Source organism: Girardinichthys multiradiatus, chromosome 11, assembly GCF_021462225.1.
Source record: "Girardinichthys multiradiatus isolate DD_20200921_A chromosome 11, DD_fGirMul_XY1, whole genome shotgun sequence".
In the NCBI taxonomy this organism is placed as follows: domain Eukaryota; kingdom Metazoa; phylum Chordata; class Actinopteri; order Cyprinodontiformes; family Goodeidae; genus Girardinichthys; species Girardinichthys multiradiatus.
The window spans coordinates 18,335,634-18,359,553 of record NC_061804.1 but is presented as its reverse complement, the minus strand read 5'-3'; the positions used below and the strand labels follow the sequence as shown (position 1 = coordinate 18,359,553).

At 38.9% G+C, this 23,920-nt stretch overlaps 2 protein-coding genes across 8 annotated transcripts in view; both read left to right on the top strand.

The window, feature by feature from the left end:
* Nucleotides 1-13,291, top strand: part of LOC124876658 (actin-binding LIM protein 3-like) — an 87,897-nt gene extending 74,606 nt beyond the window's left edge. For 5 of the 7 annotated variants that reach the window (XM_047379604.1, XM_047379605.1, XM_047379602.1 and 2 more), the window contains 5 exons: nt 7,819-7,877; nt 8,962-9,028; nt 9,138-9,145; nt 9,826-9,906; nt 12,093-13,291. In XM_047379604.1, the coding sequence (XP_047235560.1) occupies nt 7,819-7,877; nt 8,962-9,028; nt 9,138-9,145; nt 9,826-9,906; nt 12,093-12,206 (329 nt within the window). In that variant the 3' untranslated portion in view covers nt 12,207-13,291. The remainder of the gene's footprint in view (nt 1-7,818; nt 7,878-8,961; nt 9,029-9,137; nt 9,146-9,825; nt 9,907-12,092) is intronic. The other 2 variants (XR_007040348.1, XM_047379601.1) reach the window with 2 other exon arrangements.
* A 5,965-nt stretch (nt 13,292-19,256) lies between these two features.
* afap1l1b (actin filament associated protein 1-like 1b) overlaps nt 19,257-23,920 on the top strand; it is a 33,572-nt gene continuing 28,908 nt past the window's right edge. Inside the window, exon 1 of the mRNA XM_047378206.1 lies at nt 19,257-19,418. Coding sequence (XP_047234162.1) covers nt 19,397-19,418 — 22 coding nt within the window. The 5' untranslated portion in view covers nt 19,257-19,396. The remainder of the gene's footprint in view (nt 19,419-23,920) is intronic.

The following is a 23,920-nucleotide window of genomic DNA, read 5'->3' as shown; positions in this document are numbered from 1 at the left end:
TGGTGGTTGTTCACTGCAATGGGATTTGGCAGGACACCACTGGAGACCATCTGACTTCCAACACTTTTGTTAAGGTCTGTGGAAGTAAGTTGAACACTTTGACTAAATTTAGGAAAGGGAGACTTTGACCTAGGTGCTGAATGCCTGCTGTCTGAGTCTGGTCCCTGCTGTGGCTAATGTGAGTGAAAATGCAAATCCGGTACCTGAAAGGTGGGGGCCTGTTCCCCCTTTGGGATGAAGCTTTCTTGAGTTCATCTGCCTTCAGGTCCACTAACTTTGCTTCAGCTTTCTTGGTCCTCTCCTCAGCTTTTGAGAGCTCAAGCTTCGCAGCATTCTCCCTTTGAAGAGCCATCTGGTGGTCAGTCTGTAACTGAAGATATCTTTTAGCTTCCAGGTGTGTTTTCGTCTGACACAACAAGGTAAGCTGACGAAGAACATCTGAAATCAGAGCATCTCTGGTCGGATACTTAATGAAGTTTACCAACTCCTAAATCCTCTCATCACAGGTGGCAAGGTCAAACTGATTTAAAGCATCCCACTCATCTGGAGACAAACGGATGAGATCAGCAACCACCACTTTCTGCATCTCCACATCTGCTGAATTCATAATGGAGTTTGATTCCATCATTCTGGCAGACAACAAAGTTATGAGAAATTGCTAAAAGCAACAACATCTAACCAATGTATGTCCAGTTATATATGTATATTTGACTATACATATATTGGAAACATTTGTATGATTGTAAAATGGGCACAGAAGTTGATCATTCAACCTGTGACTTGTGACAACACTATACTCTAAATGTTACAATGCTACTCCTTTCTCTAAGGATATTTGTGATTTTAGCATTCACCTTTCTTGGGAGGACTAGTGATTAGACACTACTCTTAAACTTTAAGGGGATTTTGTTTACAAATGCAAAGGAAAAAGAAAATTGCTACACCTCCTGAGGGTAATAATTGCAATTTGACTGTCGGTTCACCCCCCTTTATGGCAGGGTGGATTAGATTAAATTTGGGATTTAATCTGGCAATAAATCCTGTTCTTTCAAAACATAAAACAAACTATAAAGTTCCTGAATCGATACATGCATCAAAATTAGGTCAGATACTAAAATTAACTGCAAAGTTAATTCAGTTTCAGATTGTGGTCGTACACAAAACACAGCCTCTGGATACAGATGTGCAGCAACTGTCTGGACAGTGAGGTTAACTGAAGTTAAACCAAGTCTCAAGTCATTGCTTACACAGAAGAAACCAGACCGAGTCAGAACATCTAAAATTTTGCCTATGTAGCAGAGTTGATTGTTACTAGCACGGAGATACTGTTGGAGTTATTAATTTGACAAAAGTCTAAAATTGTGAACTCCTGTAATGTCACGAGGGATACTGCACTCTTAAATATAATCAGTGACATCTGATGTTAGAACTCTGATGTTTTGAGTCTTATTGTGACCAGTGACAGCTGGTTTTAAGCTAATCACTCGGTACATCAATAATGTGCAGTTGTGGTTTATTCATTCGCATTTATGTACAGTGCAAGCTGTTCATAATAATGCCCACCCAGGGACGCCAATGTTGGGATTATGAATCTGAGAATATTGTTTAATATTTAGTATTAATATTTTAATATTTTATCAAATAATATTTCTGTCTGTTAAGGGTTGTCCTGTGAATACCAGCCCAGTAAGGCGATGGTATTAGGACAAAATAGAAAGGTGTGAGACGAGCTCTGACATTACTGAACAGCATAAACTCTGCACACACATGGAAAGAATTCACACAATTTCTTAAAATACAAGAATTTATTAACAAAAATAAGTCAACTCAAAGTCAAACATATTTCAATTTACAAACCCTTTACTATGCTAAAACAATCCAACTAAACTACCAAGCAGAATTAAAGAATAGGCAAGACTAATGGGCTATGTACAATACAAACAAGTTAATCAAAGATGATTGAGAACCATGACCAAAAGAGTGATGCAACATTACCATGCAATGTTATTTATGTTTGAAAACCAAAGATTATCTTGAAGAATCTGGAAATGAAGTTAAGTTAGTCTTGGAACTAACTTAGGCAATAATCAGCAAACGTTTAGACAACCATTCACAATGCAAGATCAGATAAAATATTATTTTAATAAAATATTGTTTTAAATAATGATCTGCTGAATAAAACCAACCTTCTGAATGACCATTTCTCAACGGTGTCTCATTAGCTGCCTTTATTTATTAAAATAATATTTAAAGAAATATTATTAAGGGAGTATTTTGGAAAAGAGCCAAATCTTTCTGGAGAAATGGGGCTTAATGGTGTTTACTTAGTTATCAAATTTAGTAAAATGATGTTAGGGACACATTATTTACTGGATTGAAAACTAAACCTTTCTGGGTAAATATTATTTAGCAGCAAGCAGGTGTCCTTAGCTGTTAGCAGTTAAGCTAACAAAGAAGCTGCTAGCTTAGCAACAGATTCAAACACACACCTTTAAAAAAATACCGTTAATAAGGGTTAAAATGCATAAGCGCGTACGGCGTGTTATGATCAATCTTCTGTTTAAAATCACCCTTTAATAAAGTTTGCCTTAACTTTAAAAACACACAAAAAACACAACCTGAGCATGTGTGCTGCGGATAGTCTGCTAGCACCAAGATAGCTGAGTTCAACACAAACAAAACCAAACTTCATAAAATGAAAAACGTTTAGATCATTTCAACCTAAATCACTTCTATGTTTTTCGGCCCAAACACTTAACCTCATGAACTGTGGTGAGGAACGTTGTCCAAGCGACGAGGAAGTTTGAAGAGAGCTCTGTGAACAAAGGGTTAGCTTCCAACTAACCTCCTTAGCTGTGTGAGTGGTGGCTGTTCTGTTGGCCGGTCTGTGAACAAACGGTTAGCTTCTAGCTAACCTCCGTGGCTGTGGATGAAAGACGGCCCGTTCTGTCCGCTAACCACACTGCACGTTACCGTTACCACAGTGATGGGGTCTCTGCTGTCTTCCTTCCAGACTGGGAGGCCGCTCCGCTCGGCTTCATAGAGACATCTTCTCTGTAGGGAACTTCCCTGGGACAGTTTGCTTCTGCAGGCCTCAGAGAGAGAAAGTCAAGCCAGGCGTATACCTTAATTCCCGTTTTTATGAATGAAAACTGGGTACACAGTTATTCACTCATACTTAACTTGTGCATATGATCGCGTGATCTTATGACACTCTTGGATCCAGTTGAAGAGTTTATGTCTTTTTGCCAGCAAAGAGACATCAGTGCACTTGTCTCCCCTATCCGGTCCCTTTCGAAGGCCGTGTGGAAGAGGGCGGATGTAGCAACAGGTGTGCTTTTATTTGGGCAGTGGCGTCACAGGAAGTCCGCGGTTATCCCGTTTCCTGGCTGTGCCAGAAGAAGGTTAATGCACTTTATTTTGAAAAGTTCCAGAAGAGTTCATACCGGAGTTTTAATGTTGAAATCCATGGCTGGGTCCCAACGGGAGAGAAGATGGTTTAGGTGAGAAAAGATGAACGGGATGGATGATTGGATCAAGAGCGTAAGACATAATGTGCTACTTGGGTCAACCAGCTATAACTAGGTTTTACCAAATGATTAGAGATGTAATTGAGGTGTGGCCTTTTTTTCAGACACATTACTTATGTAGACATAGATATAACTAGAAACCTGTAAGCAGCTTTGAAGTCCCTCGCACCCCTCAGCGCAACTCGGGCTGTTGAGCGACCGCAGGACCCTGGCATCACCTCATACACGCCACCGACGATGACACTGCTTCACTTCAACACGTCGCCAGTAGGTGGCACTTTGAGCAACATGTCATATGATCTTCGGTCATGCAGAGTTTCAGTCTGGCAAAAAGCATTCAAAATTTGGAGTAAATCGGACCTTCCAGATGGAAGCTGCACTCACTTGTTTGTTTGTGGGTGGGGCTAAAACGACATCATCAATTGACTGTGTCAACATGTCCATCATTAAGTCATGATCATGTATACTACATTTGAAATGGATCCGAGGATGTATGAGGGAGATATAGCCCTTGAAGTGTCCTAGGGGGCGCTGTTGATCCAAATTTAAATGTAATCCAATAGAGCTGTTTGGGGGCTGACAAAGATCAAGCATATTCAGTTTTGAGTGAATCGGACCATGCATGTGTAATTTAGAGCCAAACGTATGGCCGTGGCGTGACATCAGAATTCGCCACGCCATCGTCACACCCTCCAGCTAAAGCAGTAAGTACTGTCGACTGTCTAAGAGCATCGTGTTATCTGTTACTTGGGACAGTTTCACATTGATTAGGTGAAGAACATCAAACATTGAGTCTGTAAAGGAAAACGTGATACTTCCTGTTCTCAGGGGGCGGGGCTTCGATGATGTCAGCATGTGATCACTGAATATTGTTGAGGCCTAGACGCAGATCAATCCCAGAAGGTTTCATTTGTCTGTGACTTTCCTTGTAGGAGCTATATCAATTTAGTGTTTTATGGCGAGAAGTCATATTTTGAGGCGTGGCCACGCCCACACGTTTTCATGTATCAAAAAGCTTTTGATAACTTTTGATCCCCAATCCCTTAAGAGTATACTGAGTGATTTTAAAATTTCTAAGTCAAAAGCTGTAGGAGGAGTTCGCTCAGATATGCGGGCTAAAAACGCCCGACAGAGGGTCAAAATGGCAACTTCAATCCAAAATGGCCGACTTCCTGTGGGGTTTAGACCAATGCTCCAAGAGACATTTTTTTTAGGTCCTGAGAAGATACATAAGTGTACCAAATTTCAGAATCCTCGGTCAAAGCATGGCTTGGGGCTGATTTTTTTAAGTATTCTAGGGGGCGCTGTGGACGAATTAGGCCACGCCCACCGAATATGTCATCAGATCTTTGTGGGGGACTGGACAAGGATCAATCACATTAAATGTGGTGCAGATCAGATGATGTGTGTGGAAATTAGAGGCAAAAGTATGGCCCTGGCGTGACGTCTTAATTCGCGGCGCCTCCACGGCCACGCCCTTTTATGAAAAGTCACTGTGCCTCAAACGAAGTTAGACCCACTAGTTATCTGTCTTCTGACACACTTTCAAGTTGATTGGGTCATGAGGGTCAGATAGGCACCTTTCCAAGTGAAAAAAGTGACTTCCTGTTCTGAGGGGGCGTGGCTTTGATGATGTCAGCATTTGACCCCATAGGATCTTCGGGAACACGAAGGTCCTCCTTCATGCCAACTTTGGTGTGATTTGTATTTTTTTTGGGAAAGTTATTGCAATTTTTCACTTTTGGCATCAACGCCAAATTCGTGCCACGGCCACGCCCCCTAAACATTGCCAAAAACTCAGGATTTTGATAACTTTTAATCCCCCATGCCTTAACTGCATGTTGACGAAATATGAACCCGATAGCTAAAAATTCCTAGGAGGAGTTCGTTAAAGTTCGAGGTGAGTAAAAGTGAAAAACGGGCAAAAATCGACCTTTAATCCAAAATGGCCGACTTCCTGTGCATTTTAGGACATACCCCCAAGAGACTTTTTTTCTTGGTTTGAGGAGTTCTAGCATTGTGGCGAATTTCATATCTCTACGACTTGCGGTTCGGCCTATCTCACGTTTGGGGGCATGGCTAAGTGGTTTGGCCACGCCTACTGACGACGACATTAAAGAACGAAAATTTCACGCGGGGGACAATTTTGGGTAAAAGCGTGTGCGTGTAGGGGCTTGGCAAAGTCCCCATATTGCCCCGCCAATAGTCCCCGGAATAATAATAAGAATTCGAGCGATTACAATAGGCCCTTGCAGTTTTCCTACTCGGGCCTAATTATGCTTCTATTTTCCTCACTATCCTTCAGATCTTTTTGAATTGAAGCATTGTGCTTTTCTGCATACTACAGCTTATTTTTTCTCCTTGCTTACGAAATGTAGACCCCCAAATTCCCTAGTGGCCCTACAGATGTTATTGAATGAAATACAGAGGCAAGTAGTTTTCTAAACAAAACACACATCAATATAAAAACTGCGTTTGTAACACTTATTTCTAATTTGTTGGCGAAAGAGGAAGTCATAGATGACAAACTGATCCCAGTTCATCATCTTCCACATTCTGTAGTGTTGCTCTAAACACCAGTCAGTATTCTGCTGCATCACAGCGTTTTTTTCTCAGCTCTCTGACATTGCTGTGGAATCCAATTCCTCTGAACATGAAAGTGAACAAGGGAGACTGAGGCTGGGAGAAGAGATAGACTGGGCGAGAAAATGGGGGTGGGATAAGTTAATATCAGGGGAGGAGTCAATGATGAAGCCTTGGAAGGAGAAGCTGAAATAAATAACAATGAAGGTAAGTGAGGGAATAGAGTTAATGTGGGACTCCACTGTCCTCTGCTGGCACCGATGCAGCAGTACAAGCTGCAAATCCATCACCTTCCACAAAGGCGCAACCATACTGGACCTCTGAGGAGTAGAGGAGCTTTTAGAGTAATATTTAAATATATTCATCTAGAATGAGCAAAAAAAATAATCCATGCTTTTTTTTAGTTTTCCATCATGTCCCAAAAGGCCCATGTGTGATCTATGTGCCATTTATACCTTGGGACCAAAATGATTCTGAGACAGGAGCTTCACCAGGAAGGATTCATTATTCAGTTCTCTAAGACTGAAGCTGTAGTTACAGTATGTGACAAGAATGCTCCTGCTTGAAATTCCTACTCCCAGGAGAAGGAATTGTTTCGCCAATCAGGATATTCTTAGAAAGTTGGGGACAAAAACAAATTAGTAAGTGCTTTTCTAGTCTTTGAGCAACATGTCTGTAACACTCTGTTAAGCTGTCAAGAAGCTGCTTGGATGTAAATGATTCTGAGCCACTACCATATCGCCATGTTCCTAAAATATTGACCTAAGTCATTTTTTGACCATTTTTTTTTTTTTTTTGCCTAAAGCATCTGCTCATGATGCTTGCCACCTCTTGTAAAACTGTCTAAATCCTTAGTTGAGGCAATTCCATGCCTGTTGTATAATGGTCGATGTCAAGAGTGTGACTTAAACAGTTTTACAGGCTTTTCAAAATGGCGACCGCTTCAGGAAAAACCAAAATCTACTCATCCATTGAAGCTATTTCCATAATTCAGGGCTCATCCACTATTGGTAAATGATAAGGATTACCACAATATAGGCTAGGCACTAAATATTGCATAGACATTTAGTATTTTAATTCTGTCTTTCAGTCAGCATTTGTCCATAAAGTAGCTCCATTCATGAAGCTAGCATTTAGCAAAGAGTGGAAGAGCTCCAGAACTTGTGACTGTAACAAGTAATCGTTTTTTCTTCAACTCTTCTTTCTTTTGAAAGATTACTCCATCAACTGTTTTTCTTTTATCTTTCCACATTATATGATCTAATTGAGAAAAATATGCAGCTTAATAAAAAGGACAATAAGAAATGGCTATATCAACACTCATCTGTTATTACCTTTTTGGGTGCAATTGTTAATAAATATTATATATATTTTGTAAAGTTTTCTGTGTTTCCTGAAAAACTTGAAAAAATGACGTTTAGTAAATCCCTCCTAGTAAATGGATGCATTGCAGTGGTAAATAATGGTAGCTTACTATTGGAAACATGTTCAGACAAATAATTTTTATAAGGCAACGAGGTAGAAAATAAAACAAACCTGTCTTCCATAAAATGTGATTGTATTTAAGTCTTAGTAAATATAAAATAAAACTATTTAAAAGTTGGCAAGCTTGCTCCTCTCAAAATGAACAAAAAGTATTGAGGGTGTGGAGTCTGTTCATAATGTGATGTTGGTCTGATTGTGGTTTTATGTTTGTTTTTTCTAGACTCATACTCTACCAAATCTGCCTCGTTGCCAGGCTACGGCAGGAATGGACTGAACAGGGTAAGCAGTGGTGGTTTCTGGAGCGTGTGCTTCTTCTGCTTTTATTACAGTTTTTCCTTTGAGGATTTTTAAATATTATTGAGTTTACCAAGAGTTCATCTCTCCTGGTTAAAGAGTAATTTTTGTACATTATAAAATGAAATAACCATTATAATGCTGAAACACCATTTATGATTTAATTGCTCATTATTATTCTTTCTTGCAAGCAACATCAAATTTATAAAGATTAATGTCTAACATTAATTGGTAAAATTTTACAATAATTTTTGCTATAGCATTTTGTTTTCTGTTTGTGCTTAGACTTTGATTTCTTCAAAGTAATGTCCTAAAGACTGATTTTTTATTTATTATCTTGCACTGAAGTTGGGAGGTTTGCAAATATTCTCAACCATAAAACTAAGTCGTTCATTTTTAACATTTATTCACTAATGATCTAGTGACATCAATGTATAACTTACTGTAAGGTGAAAAAAATATTTTGCTAATTAAATTAAAGCAAAGTCTGGCACTTGAAGTTTTGGTTCACAAAGGCAGGGTCGGTATGAAAAGTGTCATGGTGAACAGAGTTCAGGTACATGAGTCCAGCCCTCATACTCAACACTGCTCCTCAATCCACAAATGCATTTTCTTCACAAATGTAGCACAGTTTAAAGGGAAATAAACAGGCTTTCCAATAATATAAGAGTAAAGAAAGCATTACAACAAAGAAATAATCAACCAAGCACAAAATGTCTTACTTTTTGTGCTCAGTTCACAAATGTACAAAATGGCAAAATGGCGAAACGATCAGCATCCGCTTGTGAAATTTAAAAGAAAAAAAAGAGAGATGGAGAATAAATCTGCTGGGCCCATTGACTTAACCACAATCTATGGTGAAGTCCTTCATTTACTGCTGAAGCTGAAACTCATTTGTAGCCGTTTACTTTCCAAGGCCAAGGGAGACAAGTGGCGTTACATTGCTGTGATGAATTTTGGACGCAACAATAAGCAGATTGAATGAGTTTCTGCTGTGTTTTGCAGAACTGAATTATCCTTATTTCAGCCCCTTTGTGTTGTTCAATCTGCTCTTGTTCTCATCCCGCAGCCTGGAAGTGCGAACACAGATTATTACCAGTACGACAGCAGTAATGCAGTTAACTGGCAGATAAGAGGTACGCCTGTTGTTAAGCTTAAAGCCTCTTGATGCATGTTTTGCTCTAAGTGTGCAAGGATGTGCAGCTCTTCTTCACCATATTTTCTTTTCCTCTTTCTGTCTTTCAGAATACAAGGTAAAATACAGCGACCATAACAAGAAACCTGTTAATAAGCCTAGTGGGAAAAGTCAGGATTAGTCTATAATGGATGAGAAAGATGTGTGTCCAGTTTATATTGACTGGCCAATGTATCTCATTCAGAACTGCTCTCCTTAGTGATGGTATTCTTAGGATCTGAATGACTCTCAGATCAAAAGCAAGGCAGCACTGACATGAGGGAAACAGTAGGCTATACAAAAGTAAAGTGAGCATTGTTTGGGATATTCCTGAGCCTTGTCTCAATGGATAGAAATGACCTCTTACCACAAAGAAAATGTTTGGTAACTATGTTCTGTCCAATGTGTAAAAATATATGTATAGTCTCAGATTTTTGCTGTTTCTAGATCAGGTCAATAGAAGGTGACAGAAATTAAAATAATCTTTGTATTATGCTTCTTTGGGTCAGTGTTAAGTGGATTTCTTAGAACTCTGTTTGAAACCTTGTTTTGAACAGCACCTTTTTTATTTAATCCACATGTCAGATAAATCCTCAGCCGTACATTTTAGGTTAAAAGCTTATAAAAAGTTCCTGCTATTATAAATATTAATATTTGTAAACTGATGTTTAATAATATTCTTTTCTAAATATTAAAATGAAACATCCTAACTAATAAAAAACAGACAAGTGCTTAAATGACTGTCTCTATATCTGTTAGATCTACCCATATGAAGCTCTTGTGGTGTCAGTAAGAGGGCAGCAGCATCTTCCCAACGATGTGGATAGAGCCCGTCTAGAGGTAAATAGCTTCTAAATTCTTCTTTTTTTTCTATACAAGTACTTTTTTTTGCTGAAAATATTGAGATATTGGAGTTTAACAGTTACACTAAACAAATAAATACAAAATTGGTCACAGAGCAGCTCTTTTTTCCTCTTATTGAGAAAGAATTATAGCTACAATTTCTTCTAATTATCAAGTGCTTCTGGTCCTTGATAGGCTTTTATGTTTGTTTTGTGGCTACCTATGCCTGAAAAATAATCATTATTAATATCAACATATAAAATGCCCCTTATGGCCCATGCTGATGGTATATGACAGAAGGAAACCCAGTTAATGATGCTGAGAGAAAATCAGCGAGGAGGGCTGTCTCTTGGTTCAGATGTTGAACCGATAAAAAAGCAAAGGTGCACCACATTATCTTAATATGAAGAATCCAAGACCAACAAACTTTATAGCTGATTTTCAGTCTTTGCTTTTTTTGCAAAGCTTGGCCAATTCTAAATGTTATTTATAATGTATATAATATAACAAAAACACTTAAAAAACTTTTTTCTAGCCTCCCTTACCTGAGTTGTCATTAATTATTTATATTAAGAGCAGAGGTGTGCATCAAATAGCAGTCACAGTTAAACAGAAGTATGCTGTTTGAAACAAATACAGAATGATTACTTTTTAAACTGGCTTTAGCCTCTTATATTAGCAATTAGCATGGTTAGTGCAGCAACCATTAGTAAAACAACAGTCTCTGTGTGTATTCCCTAAATAGTGTAGATCAAAAAAGCTGGTAACATTTCCAAATCCAGGATGTTCAATAGCAGAGAGAAGAGAAACATCAGAAGAATAAAACAAAGCAACTTTGGTGCTCTTGTGTCAGCCTTCCTGTTATCTGTTCAAAGTCTCATTCTCACAGACTGAATCATTTGCAGACATGTCCCAACATGTTGTAGACAATTCGGTTTCATTATAAATAGCTTCCTTTGTCTCTGTACTTCTTCGGTGATAGTAAAAACAGCCTGGTAGCGCTGAAGTATGGTGCATTGTTGATCAGAAAAAGACTGGATTTTGGAGTGTCAGCTGGTCAGTGCTGATCAAGCTAAAAATATTTCAAATTCTGGTCACCAGCTGGTTTCTCAGTGCATCGCTACCTAGATCTATATCTGATGAACCAACAGGTTATTGGTCACCTTTAGGTCCCCCATCAGATCAAAACTGACTTTGGAGACAAATGAGAACCTCACCAAAAACATCACTGCTGGACATTAGCAAGCAGATACATTTACTTGCTCCATCCCTGAACTCAAACACGTTGATGGCAGCATTATGCTGTAGAGGTGGAGTCCTGAGACAAGACTGAGAGATTAATAAGGATAAACTGAAGGATGGATGCAGGATGATATCTAGAAAGCTGACATGCGTCAAAAAAATAACTACACAAAGCATACAGCTGAGAAAAAGGGGAGAATTCAGGAAAGCTCTGATCTTTGATAGAGCCAAACCATTAAAAATGTAAACAGATGTTCCTAATATAATAAGGTTAAGTATTAATATGTCTTCCATAATGCAGACATTTTGAAGCAGAAAATAGCTTTCTTATTAAGAACACCTGGAACCGCCGTTGCTTTCTTAGGTGATTAAGTAAAGAACTACATTAGGTTCTAAATACATTTGCAAAGCGGATCTTTCCATCTTTTATCTTTAAAATAAAAAACAAAGTTTTTTTTTTTATTTTGTTGTAAACTTTTTTGATCCGTGTAGCAGCTTATTGTTAGGCCATTTTATTGTCAGTTCGTCTCATAATTTGTTAAAACCTGACATATGATGGACAGTAGTTTACATGTAAATGGTGAAAAGAAAGTACACCATTTCAAAATGCTTGGGTTTTGTTTTTAACATTTTTTTTTTATTATTTCAATGTAACCCCATGCACCAATCTGTGGTGGCATGCCGTTATTTTTTTAAACAAAGATGAGGCTGAAGTTTAAAATTTTAGAAAAAAATTAAGAATGCCAAAAAAAAAAAGCTTATTATGTACATAAAACTGCACAATTGTATTTTATTTTTACTATGACTGTATATTAAGCAGAGTTACAGTATTCCCCATGTGATTAAAGATTTTTCTCAAACAGGTGTAACTGAATGAACTTATTTTTTTGCCTGTCGCAGCATTATAATTGTCTTCACTGCTCTTATCTTTCCTCGCACAGCGTCACCTTTCACCAGAAGAGTTTTACAGAGTCTTTGGCATGTCTATGTCTGCCTTTGACCGCCTGGCTCAGTGGAAAAAGAATGAACTAAAGAAACAGGTCCGTCTTTTCTAGGAAAAGCCAGAAGATCCAGTCCAGTGTGTTCCAGTCCAGGTGAAGCATCAAGAGCACCCAGAATGTTGCTTCCAAAAAGATTTTACCTAACAATGACTGAGACTGTACGCTTGAAGGAAAGCATTCAGCCTGACATACTGAAACTGATATGCACTATGGCTTATTGAGCAATAAGTATAAGGGCAGCAAGGGCAAAATTGGAGGATGGAAGGTTGCAAGAGATGGGCTGATACTTCAACAGAGAAATTATGAGCGTGAAGCTGCTTTCCCAACTTGTACCAACAGATGGCAGTGCATTGCAGTGTGAGAATCCGAGGCACTTTAATACATTGTGCCATATAGAAAGATTCATGTGAAAAATGAGGGAGAGGTTTGGAAAATTAGCTGTTCGGAAGATAGTATCAATGATCCAGCTTTACTCAGAAACTGCCATCAAAGACCTGCAAGATTCTTAGCAAAGTAAATCCTGTGAGAATCTCAGCGTAAAGGTTACTGAATATAATAGTTATGGTTTTTATAAATTACAACTACTGGAAACCAAAACTTCTCTATTGCTTTTTTATTGTGTAATTGTGTATTTAATTTCTATTCCAGCTTATTTAAAGCCATATCAGTGTCAGGACTTTTGTACTGATGTGTGGTTTGAAATATAAATTAATGTGACTGAGCAGTGATGTGACTGAGTGTGTTCAGGTAAAAAATTTAGGTTTAGTACCTCGAACGTTGACACATTATATTTCAAGAAAGCAAATTTAGAGTCACTTGAGGGGCTGAATTCCTGAAATAAACCAGACTGACTGATAATGAATCTGTGTGTGTAATTACATTATATGTTGATGTAGGACATCAAGTAAAGAGTGTTAAGATGAAAATGGAAAACAAGTGTGTGATAAACAGATGTTACAAATAATGTATGGACTGCATTCAAAAAATGTGTGTGTTCACAGATCGCAACAATTAATCACTTTTACAATATTATCACTGTAGGTATATCAAACTCTTATTTTGTATTTATTGCAGTTAATATTTATCATCTCTCCTGTGTTTCACTGCAGCTTCTGAATAAATATCATGCATTACATGCATTTATTTATTTATTTTCATCAACTTTAAATGCGCACATAAAGCATCCTCCATGTTGGGACCCAGCCATGGAAACAACATTAAAACTCCGGTACAAACTTTTCTGGAATTTTCTAAATAAATTGCATTTAACCGACTTCCAGCAACTGAGGCTAGTAGCGGACTTCCCATGATGCCACTGGCTGTATAAAAACACCTCCTTCTCCAACGGTCCGACCTCATAAATTATTGGTTAAATTTACAAGGTAATAACTTGGATCATCCAATTTGGGAAATTTTAAATCCATGTTGGGAAAAAGAAAAGAAAGAAATGAAGAGTTTTGGATGGACAATTGAAAATAAAGTAAAAGAATTTAAAATGATTGATTTAGAAATTAGTCAAACATCACCAATATCAATTATACCACCATGGATTCTACCAGAAGCAACAGTAGATATGTCAATAATGGAAAAGAAGCAAGATAAATCTTCCATAGTAGATAGTTATTCAGTACAGATACATTTAAATAATTATTATAGATATATTCAAATATATAGAGATGCATCAAAAATAAATGGAAAAGTAGGAATAGCTTTTGTAGTACCAGAATTCAATCTAAAAATAGGAAAACGAATTACAGACGGCTTATCAGTATACACAGGAGAAATATTGGCTATATTATTAGCTTTACAATGGGTAGAAGACATAAAACCATTAAAAACAGTCATTTGCTCAGATTCAAGCTCTGCAATATTAAGTTTAAAATATAATCAATCAGATAGTAGGATGGACATTTTATTAGAAATATTTCATACATTATACAGAATACAAAAAATGGGCTTGATAGTTATATTTGTGTGGGTTCCAGCACATATTGGAGTAGAAGGAAACGAGAGGGCAGATAAAATAGCAAAGAGGATAATTCAAAATCCTATTAGTTTTATAGTTAAAACAAGTAAATCTGAGGGAAAGAGTATTGTTCAAGGAAAGCTGATGGAAAAATGGAAAAAAAGGTGGGATGAAGGAAAAACAGAAAGATGGTTTTATAAAATTCAGAAGACAGTAGGAGAAAGTAGAAATGGAAGACGAAATAGAAAGGAGGAAAGAGTGATAACAAGGTTGAGATTTGGGCATACAGGACTTAATTATACACTTTTTAAAATTCAAAAACATGATACTGGTAAATGTGATTACTGTGGAAAATATGAAACAATAGAACATGTTATATTAGAATGTCATAAATATGAAAGAGAAAGAAGATATATGAGAAGAGAGTTTGAAGTTATTAAGGAAAATGTTAATTTATTAGATATTTTGAGGAAGAATTTAGGGAGTAAACATATACAAATAGTGATTCGTTTTTTTAAAGAAAACAAAATTATTTCATAGAATTTGATTATAGTAGATAAAATTGTGAAAGTATGGAGGATATAGAAGGGTAGAATACAATGTAAAGTGTAAGTATGTCTATTTGTATATATACATATAGGTAAGATATATTTATTTATTTAATTTGTAGAATTAAATATATATATATAAATAGATAGACCGACACGAACCACACTCCATACCAGTAAGTGGCGGTAATGCTACTAAACGTTTGTTGCCAACCGCCAATAAAACCAACAAGAAGAAGAAGATGGTCCGACCTCTTCTACCTGGGACACCGCTGTGAGGTAGACAAGCACACTAATGTCTCTTTGCTTGCAAACAGACATAAACTCTTCAAACTGGATCCAAGGATCTCATACGATCATCAATCATATGCGCTAAGTTAAGTACTGATGAATTACTGTTGAAAGAATCCGGTATTCATTCATAAAAAGGGGTAAATTAAGGTATATTATTTAGCAGCAAGCATTTGCTTACTTTCTCTCTGAGGCCTGCAGAAGCAAACTGTCCCAGAGAAGTCCCCAGTAGAGAAGTTGTCTCTACAAGCCGAGTGAAGCGGTTTTCCCTGCCTGAGCGAAGGACAATAGTAGCCGCATCACCATGGTTACGGTAACGTGCAGTTTGGTCGCCCGACAGAGGCCGCCCAGCCACTGCTCTGGAGGTTAGCTGGAAGCTAATCCATTGTTCAGAGCTTTCTTCAAACTTCGTCGTCGCCCGGACAACTCCTCAGCATGGTTCATGAGGTTAGGTTTTGGGCAGAGAGTAATAGAGAGATATTTAGGATGAAATGATCTGAACGTTTTTCATTTTATGAAGTTTGTTTTTGTTTGTGTTGAACTCAGCTGTCTTGGTGCTAGCAGGCTATCTGCAGCCCACGTGTTCAGGTTGTGTTCTTTGTTTGTGTGTTTTTAAAGTTAAGACACACTTTATTAAAGGGTGATTTTAAACAAGATTGATCATAACGCGCCGTCCGCGCTTATGCATTTGAACCCTTTTTATTAACTGTATTTTAAAAGGTATGTGTTTGATTATGGTGCTAAGCTATTAGCCTCCTTTGTTAGTTTCAACTGCTAACAACTTAGAACGTGCTTGCTGCTAAATAATATTTACCCAGAAAGGTTTAGTTTTCAATCCAGTAAATAATATTTCCCTCACATCATTTTACTAAATTTGATAACTAAGTAAACACTATTAAGCCCCATTTCTCCAGAAAGATTTGGCTCTTTTCCAAAATATTCCCTTAAATATTTTACCATTTCCTTTAATAATATTTCTTTAAATGTTTTAATAAATAAAGGCAGCTAATTAGACACTGTTGAAAAATTGTCATCCAGAAGGTTGGTTTTATTCAGCAGATCATTCTTTAAAACATTATTTTAATAAAATATTTTATCTGATCTTGCATTGTGAATGGTTGTCTAAGTTAGTTCCAAGACTAACTTAACTTCACTTCCAGATTCTTCAAGATAATCCTTGGTTCTCAAACATAAACATTGCATGGTAATGTTTCATCATTCTTTTGGTCATGGTTTTCATCTTTAATCAACTTGTTTATATTGTACATAGTCCATTAGTCTTTGTTATTCTTTAATTCTGCTTGGTAGTTTAGTTGGATTGTTTTAGCATAGTAAAGAGTTTGTTGATTGAAATATGTTTGACTTTGAGTTGACTTATTTTTGTTAATAAATTCTTGTATTTTAAGAAATTGTGTGAATTCATTCCATGTGTGTGCAGAGTTGTGCTGTTCAATAATGTCAGAGCTCATCTCACACCTTTCTATTTTGTCCTAATACCATCGCCTTATTGGGCTGGTATTCACAGGACAACCCTTAACAGACCGAAATATTATTTGATAAAATATTAATATTAAATAATCTCAGATTCATAATCCCAACATTTAATTATTTTCATCAACTTTAAATGTGCACATAAAGCATCCTCCACGGTAATTTGAAACCTCGGTAATAAAATGTAAAAAAAAACAGTGATTTTCTACTTTTCATCATGCACAGTAAGGAGGATAGTGTGGAAAGCAAAATAAAAATTATAAAAAGTCTTTTGATTCTGAGTTACATCTTTAGAAATAGCAGTAAGACATTACTACAGCAGTGCAGACTAATGCAGGGGTCTCAAACTCCAGTCCTCAAGGGCTGGTGTTCTGCAGCTTTTAAAATGTCCCTGGGGCTACACGTGAATGAAAAGGCTAAATTCCCTCCTTAGCATGCATGAGAGGCATCTAAAAGTTGCAGTAACCCAGCATTCGAGGAAAGAGTATGAGACTCCTGCTCCAGTGTTGTCCAAAGTTGGTTACCAAGGGTCAGTATCCTGCATGCTTTAGTTCTTCCTCTGGCTCAACACACCTGCCTGAATTGATGGTTCCCTACCAGGCCTTCACAGCATCATTTGGCATGTTCAAGAGGCAATTCAACCTTCTAAATCAGCTGTACTGAAATCAAAACGCATCTAATATCAGAAGGGCAGCATGTGAGGTCAGGAGTTGGTCACCCTTGCTCCAGGCTGTGTTCATTCTGGTTAATCATATTAGTATCTATAGGTAGAGCTACAGAAACCTGATTGTCTCAGTCTCACCATCAGGCAGATTAGTTTCAGCATCCAACTTTTCTGTCAGCTGCATTACCAGTTTTACACAATAAAAACTCCTTTTGTTGGAGATGTTATCTTTTTTTCTTCTCTGCACCTGACTAAAGTTTATTTAATCTCTTAGTAGACTCTTAGATGATTTTTATAACTCAAAAATATTTTACTAATAACAGTATTAATCAGTAGCAACTTTGCTCTTTCATTGACATTATGTAGTTGAAAACGCTTATTTACATAAACTGTAAAGAAAAAGACACATAACCAATTTTTTTCCCATACTCTGACATTAAATCAGACCAAACTGTACTTGTTTTCGGTCAGTTTGGACAGCCAACTGCCTTGTTTTGTGAGACAAGAGCTGGCCCAACTTGCAGACAGGTACTTGTGAGCAATAAAAATACAAAAACTTACAGGTTAGCAGAAGGAGAACAGAGGACTGGAACAAATTGCAAGGATCCAGTGGAATGCAAAAAGAACCGGTAAGTATAGATACACTAAGGCAGGGAAAGAGAAATGACAGGCAAACCAAAAGAGATAATCAGAGGAATGAGTTGCAGCTGAGGCAGGGAGAAGTGTGAGCAATAATAGGGTATGTGGAGCAGCTAAGGCAGAAGAATAAAGCAGAGCAGAGAAAGGGGGAAAAGACATAAAGCACAAGGAATAAGAAGGCAATATCTTATTAATAACACAGACGTGCACTTAATAAGGCAAGACCTAACATGAAAAGGACCAAATGAAAACATGAAAATCAAAACAAACACCAGTGGATCATGACACCAACATTATTTCTATTTGCTTTATACCAACATGATGAGAAATGACTTTTTTCAGGATTTTCTTTTTCAAACTTTGAAGTTTACATACAATGAGATTAATATGCACAGCTGATTGTGTCATGGCTTTGTAAGCTTTTGATCAATTAAATCACATGTAAACTGAATGAGTGCACACATGGATATGATTGGGCAACACCTCAAACACATTGCTTTCTTGTGGCACATCATGAGAAAACTAAATTAGCCAAGATTTCAAAAAGAAAATTGTAGACCTTCAGAGGTCTGGGTGATCTTTGTGGGGAAGCTTGCAAGCCTGACAGCACTATCCCAATGGTGAAGTACGAAGATGGTAGCATCATCTTGTGTGGGTGTTTTGCTGGAGAAGGGACTGGTTCAGTTCACAAAATAGATGGCATTAGAAAAGAAAATGATGTGGAAATACTGACGCAACCTCTTAGCCTTAAAGTTAAAGCTCAGGCACAAATTGGCCTGATAAATGATCCTAAGCACAGCCAAATTATTTCTGGAGTGGCCATCTCAAAGCCCTAAACTCAGTTCCATATAAAATTTGGTAAAAGATTGTGGAAGGATACCGAAAATGTTTTCCCTATCTTATACTGCTGAAAAGGCAATTTTATGAAAGGAAATATATAGAAAGGTCTGAATTTGCAGGGAACTAAAAAAAAGTTCTCAGTTGTCATAGCTTTAAGCAAATAGCAATAATTTCGGTAATCTTAAATTATCCAAAATCAGGAAAAGTGTAGCAGATTGTGACTGATAGATTGTGAGAAAAAAAGTAAAAAAGGTCATCTAGCTGTTTTTACAGTATAAGTAAACATATGGTTACAACTGTATGTCTCATTTTGGAAAATTATTCCATTTCAGTGGGAATTTGTCAAATTCCTTTAACTACTAACCGCTACTGAGTGCTTGAAGTAGTAACAGTTTATATTTGTTATTACGGTTTAAATTTGGCTCAAAAATGTTAACTCTCACTCATTACTGGAGGGAAGTAAAACCTCAGAATTATTTAAAAGGTAATGGTTTAATTAAAACAGTAACTGAAAGTGGGCTACTACATAAAGCTGAATAGCTAATCGTCATGTGGGTTTACAAGGATTACATCTCCTCAAATAGGACCAGCGTAACTGCGCAGGCGCTAGGACCCAGAGTACTCCTGGATGATGAACAAGCATCCGCTGGAGTCACGCTGTAAACCATAGCGGTCACTCTGACTCACAGAGAGCCGCTGTTTCTGTGGAGAAACGCGTCTCACATGTTCGAGACCATTTCAAGTAAAATGTTAGAGGGATTATAACTGAGCGCGAGTTTGGACATAAAAACGCTTTTCAGGTGACATGGACTCCAAACGGCAGAGTGGTGAGTAGCAGCAACTGTTTATCACAACAAAAAGGAGAGGAGTCATGAGTTTGTAGTAAAGCCAACGAAAATAAGCGCTTGTAAATTTAAACAAATATAAAACCGAGATTAGGAAATATTAGTGAAATGTGCCGCAAATGATGAAATGTGGTTTGTGAATGGCTAGAAGAAGAAAGTCAATTTTAAAGAGAATGTACCATGAACAAAAGAGTGAATGGGCGGACACAGATTTTCAAATGTAACAAACCGAGTGCCCCTCGCGCCCGGCTCATATGTTGTAGTAGGTGAGAGTGACGTCATGCAGCCACGCGCCGGTTGGTGTATGCGTGTGTGTGTATGGAGGAGGTATCCCCAGGTAGAGTGATGCAACCTGATACCAACAGAGGACTGCCCTGTTGGAAACTGCGCCGCTGGAGGAGAAGCGGCAGCTCCTGAATGGCCGCTCTGTTTGAACCGCTGCAGGGATGTGGACAGGAAGCAGGGTTATGTGACTCTACGTAGAAGTGGTCTAATGTTTAAACCTGGCAGATAAGGATCAAGAGTGGTTATCTAATGTCAATCACAAAGAAATTATCCACAGAAAGTAAAGGAAATAAGTCTTCAGACAAGACTATTCATGCTTGCTAATTAATGTAATAGGATTATTCCTTATTGAGAATTAAAATTCCAAACATTTTGGTATTTAAAACAGAAGTTGCAAAGTATTTAGTTGTATAATGGTTGAAGATACTACTAATATTTGCTGCTTTAATCAATGACATTTTATCTCATGCAGATTAACAATGGTATGGGCCCACTTTAGGTTTCAATGGTTATATATTTGTGTGTGTGTGTGTCCTTTACAAAAATGTCCTTTTAGACACAGGATGTCTTAATATATACAAAAAACAACTCAAAATCTTACACTAACAATGCCAGGTCTCTATCTGACAATGCAACATAGTCAGTAAAATAAACAAACATGGCTTCACACAGTATTCACTTAAGGCATGTTGTTATGACCAAAATGTTTTTAGGATGGACATGGTTTTTTCAAATAGATGTGGATCGGTTATCTACTTGAAAATCAAACTTGTTAAAACACCTAACAGGGATGCAGGCTTGTAGGTATGCTTTGGAAGCATATGAAATACTGTTTGCAAAACATCCATTCATGAAAAAAAAAAACATATTTGGTGACCTCTGGGTTGGGCACAGATTTAATGCCCTCCTAAACCTTTTAGCTCAAAGTCTCTGATTAGACAGTTTTAACTGACTATATAAAGTTGGGGTAACTTTGCTTTCTTCACTTCTTTCTGCAAACATGTCAAAAGTCACTTTATTTGAAGCATATATGTCTAAGAAATAGACCATCATCTTTACTGTGTTCCAATTTGCCACTATGCAAATTACTGGAATATGTTATAGGGTTGGGCATTGAGTCTCGAGAATTGCCTGGAACTAACATTGTGATTCTCCTGGAACTGTTCAAAATTTTAAATATTGATTCCTAGTTTTGATACCCAGTCCGCTGACCGGAAGAAGAAGCCACCGGACACCAACGGAGACGTACCCACAGGAAGTGTCTGTGCAACCATGGACAGTGTGCAGCGATGATCCAAAGTAAAAAAGAAATGACCAGTCGACTAAGTGCAACATTTCCAATAAGATTATGTCATGCAAAGGAGGGTGCATGACCAACATTATTAAACACTTCGGATTCATGTGGAAGTAAGAGTGCCCCTTCTCTGACGCTCTGCGCCAGCCATCCTCCGCTGCCTCTTCTTCTGGCGCCGACGCTCAGCCTAGCACTGCCCTGCAGTCAGGATCAACTAAGTAAAACAATTAAATACGTCTTATACCAATATTGAGGCGGCTAACAAGTAATACTCCACCTAAAGTGGTGGGTCAATCCAAATGCAAATACCCAGCTAACGTTAGTCCGTGTATTTTTTCATTTACCAAGGACCTGGAATTGCTGTGAGAAATTCATAGTAAAGTTCATAAAAAGTACAAATTTATAGAATTAAAATTCATAATAAAGTTCTAACATTTTGACACAGAAAGAACTGGTTAGCTACATTTAAACCAAGTGAAAAGTTTTGACCCTGCCTCTTAAAAGGATCGCTAAGAACCAGAATCGTTCAAATTCAAACAATGCCCAACTCTACTCATGTAAGATCATGGTATAACTCCTGCTAGTTGTTGATCACTCTTATTGTCAGGAAGATTGGGTAGATTTTATGTTATTTAAATTACTTGGTTTACTGGAGGTTGTCTTCCAATTTCATTATTTTAACCACTTTGTCTAAAACAGCAGTACCACTAGTAGCTAAAGAGACCCTCAGCATGATAGCTCAGTCTGTCGCCTCTGGCTTTAGGAGTGTCCAGGCGGGCTGTTTTAATCCACCATAAAGGTGATCTTTTTGGACCTGGGAGTGGATGCAAATGTTTCACTGGCACTGCAAAAAAAATGCACAAAACTTTTGAATTATTATTATTATTAGTTTTTTCCACAAGTCTTATTATTAAATTAAGATTGAAAAACACGAATCATTTGTGCAGGGGCAAACCTATAATTTTGGAATCTGTCTTGACCAAACATAAAAGTAAAGTAGATGTAATATTCACATGCTTTTATCCAAGGTGACCCTTTGGGACTAACACGTAGCCTACAAGGGTTACACAATGTTTAGATTCATCCTCAGGCCTTCTACATACAATGTATAAAGACAAGAATGCATGTTAATTTTTCCCCCTACGGAGGAAGCCCATTTCAGCCGCTTGTATCCGGAATCTCGTTCTTTCGGTGATGACCCAAAGTTCATGGCTATAGGTGAGGGTAGGAACGTAGACCGACCGGTAAATGGAGAGCTTCGCTTTTCGGCTCAGCTCTCTTTTCACCACAATGAACCGGCACAGAGCCCCCATTACTGTGGCAGCCGCACCGATCCGTCTGTCGATCTCCCGCTCCATTCTTCTGAATCGTGAACAAGACCCCGAGATACTTAAACTCCTCCACTTGAGGCAGGAACTCCCCTCCAACCTGAAAAGGACAAGCCACCGTTTTCCGGTCGAGAACCATGGCCTCGGACTTGGAGGAGCTGATCTTCATCCCAGCCGCTTCACACTCTGCTGCGAACCGCCCCAGTGCATGCTGTAGGTCTGGTCCCCAAACCAGACCCCCTCCGGCCCTTGGCTGCGCCTAGAAATCCTGTCCATAAATGTTATGAACAGGACCGGTGACAAAGGGCAGGCATGCCAGAGTCCAACATGCACCGGGAACAGGTCCGACTTAGTGCCGGCAATGCGAACCAAACTCCTGCTCCGCTTGTACAGAGATCGAATGGCCCCTAGTAAAGAGCCCCCGATTCCATACTCCTGGAGCACCCCCCACAGGGCATCACGAGGGACACAGTCGAATGCTTTCTCCAGGTCCACAAAACATGTGGACCGGTTGGGCAAACTCCCATGAACCCTCGAGTACCCTGTAGAGGGTATAGAGCTGGTCCAGTGTTCCACGGCTGGGCCGAAAACCACACTGCTCCCCCTAAAGCCGGGGTTTGACTATCGGCCGGACTCTCCTCTCCAATACCCTGGCATAGGCCTTACCAGGGAGGCTGAGGAGTGTGATCTCCCTGTAGTTGGAACAGACCCTCCAGTCACCCTTCTTATGTAAGGGGATCACCACCCCAGTCTGCCAATCCAAAGGCACTGTCCCCATCCGCCACGCAATGTTGAAGAGGCGTGTCAACCATGATCTCATCCAACCCCGAAGCCCTGCCACTGCGGAGCTCTTTAACCACCTCGGTGACTTCATCCCGGGTGATGAAAGAGTCCAACCCCGAGTCCCCAGCCTCTGTTTCTACCAGGGAATGCATGATGGCAGAATTGAGGAGATCCTCGAAGTACTCCTTCCACTGCCCGATAATGTCCCCAGTCGAGGTCAGCAACTCCCCACCCCCACTGTAAACAGCGTTGGCAAAGCACCGCTTCCCCCTCCTGAGGCGCCGGACGGTTTGCCAGAATCGCTTCAGGGCCAACAGGTAGTCCTTCTCCATGGCCTCACCGAACTCCTCCCAGGCCCAAGTTTCTGCCTCTGCCACCGCCCGGGCCGCGGCACGCTTGGCCCCACGGTACCTGTCAGCCGCCTCAGGAGTCCCACAAGCCAACCACAGCCGATAGGACTCCTTCTTCAGCTTGACAGCATCCCTTACTGCCGGTGTCCACCACCAGGTTCGGGGATTGCCGCCGCGACAGGCACCGCAGACCTTACAGCCGCAGCTATGGGCGGCAGCATCGACAATAGATGTGGAGAACATGGTCCACTCAGACTCTATGTCTCCAACATCCCTCGGAATCTGGTCAAAGCTCTCCCGGAGGTGAGAGTTGGATACATCCCTGGCTAAGGGGTCTGCCAGACGTTCCCAGCAGACCCTCAATATGCGCTTGGGCCTGCCAAGTCTGTCCGGCTTTCTCCTCCCCCAGCAGAGAAATTATTAAAACTAATTCTATTTAAATGA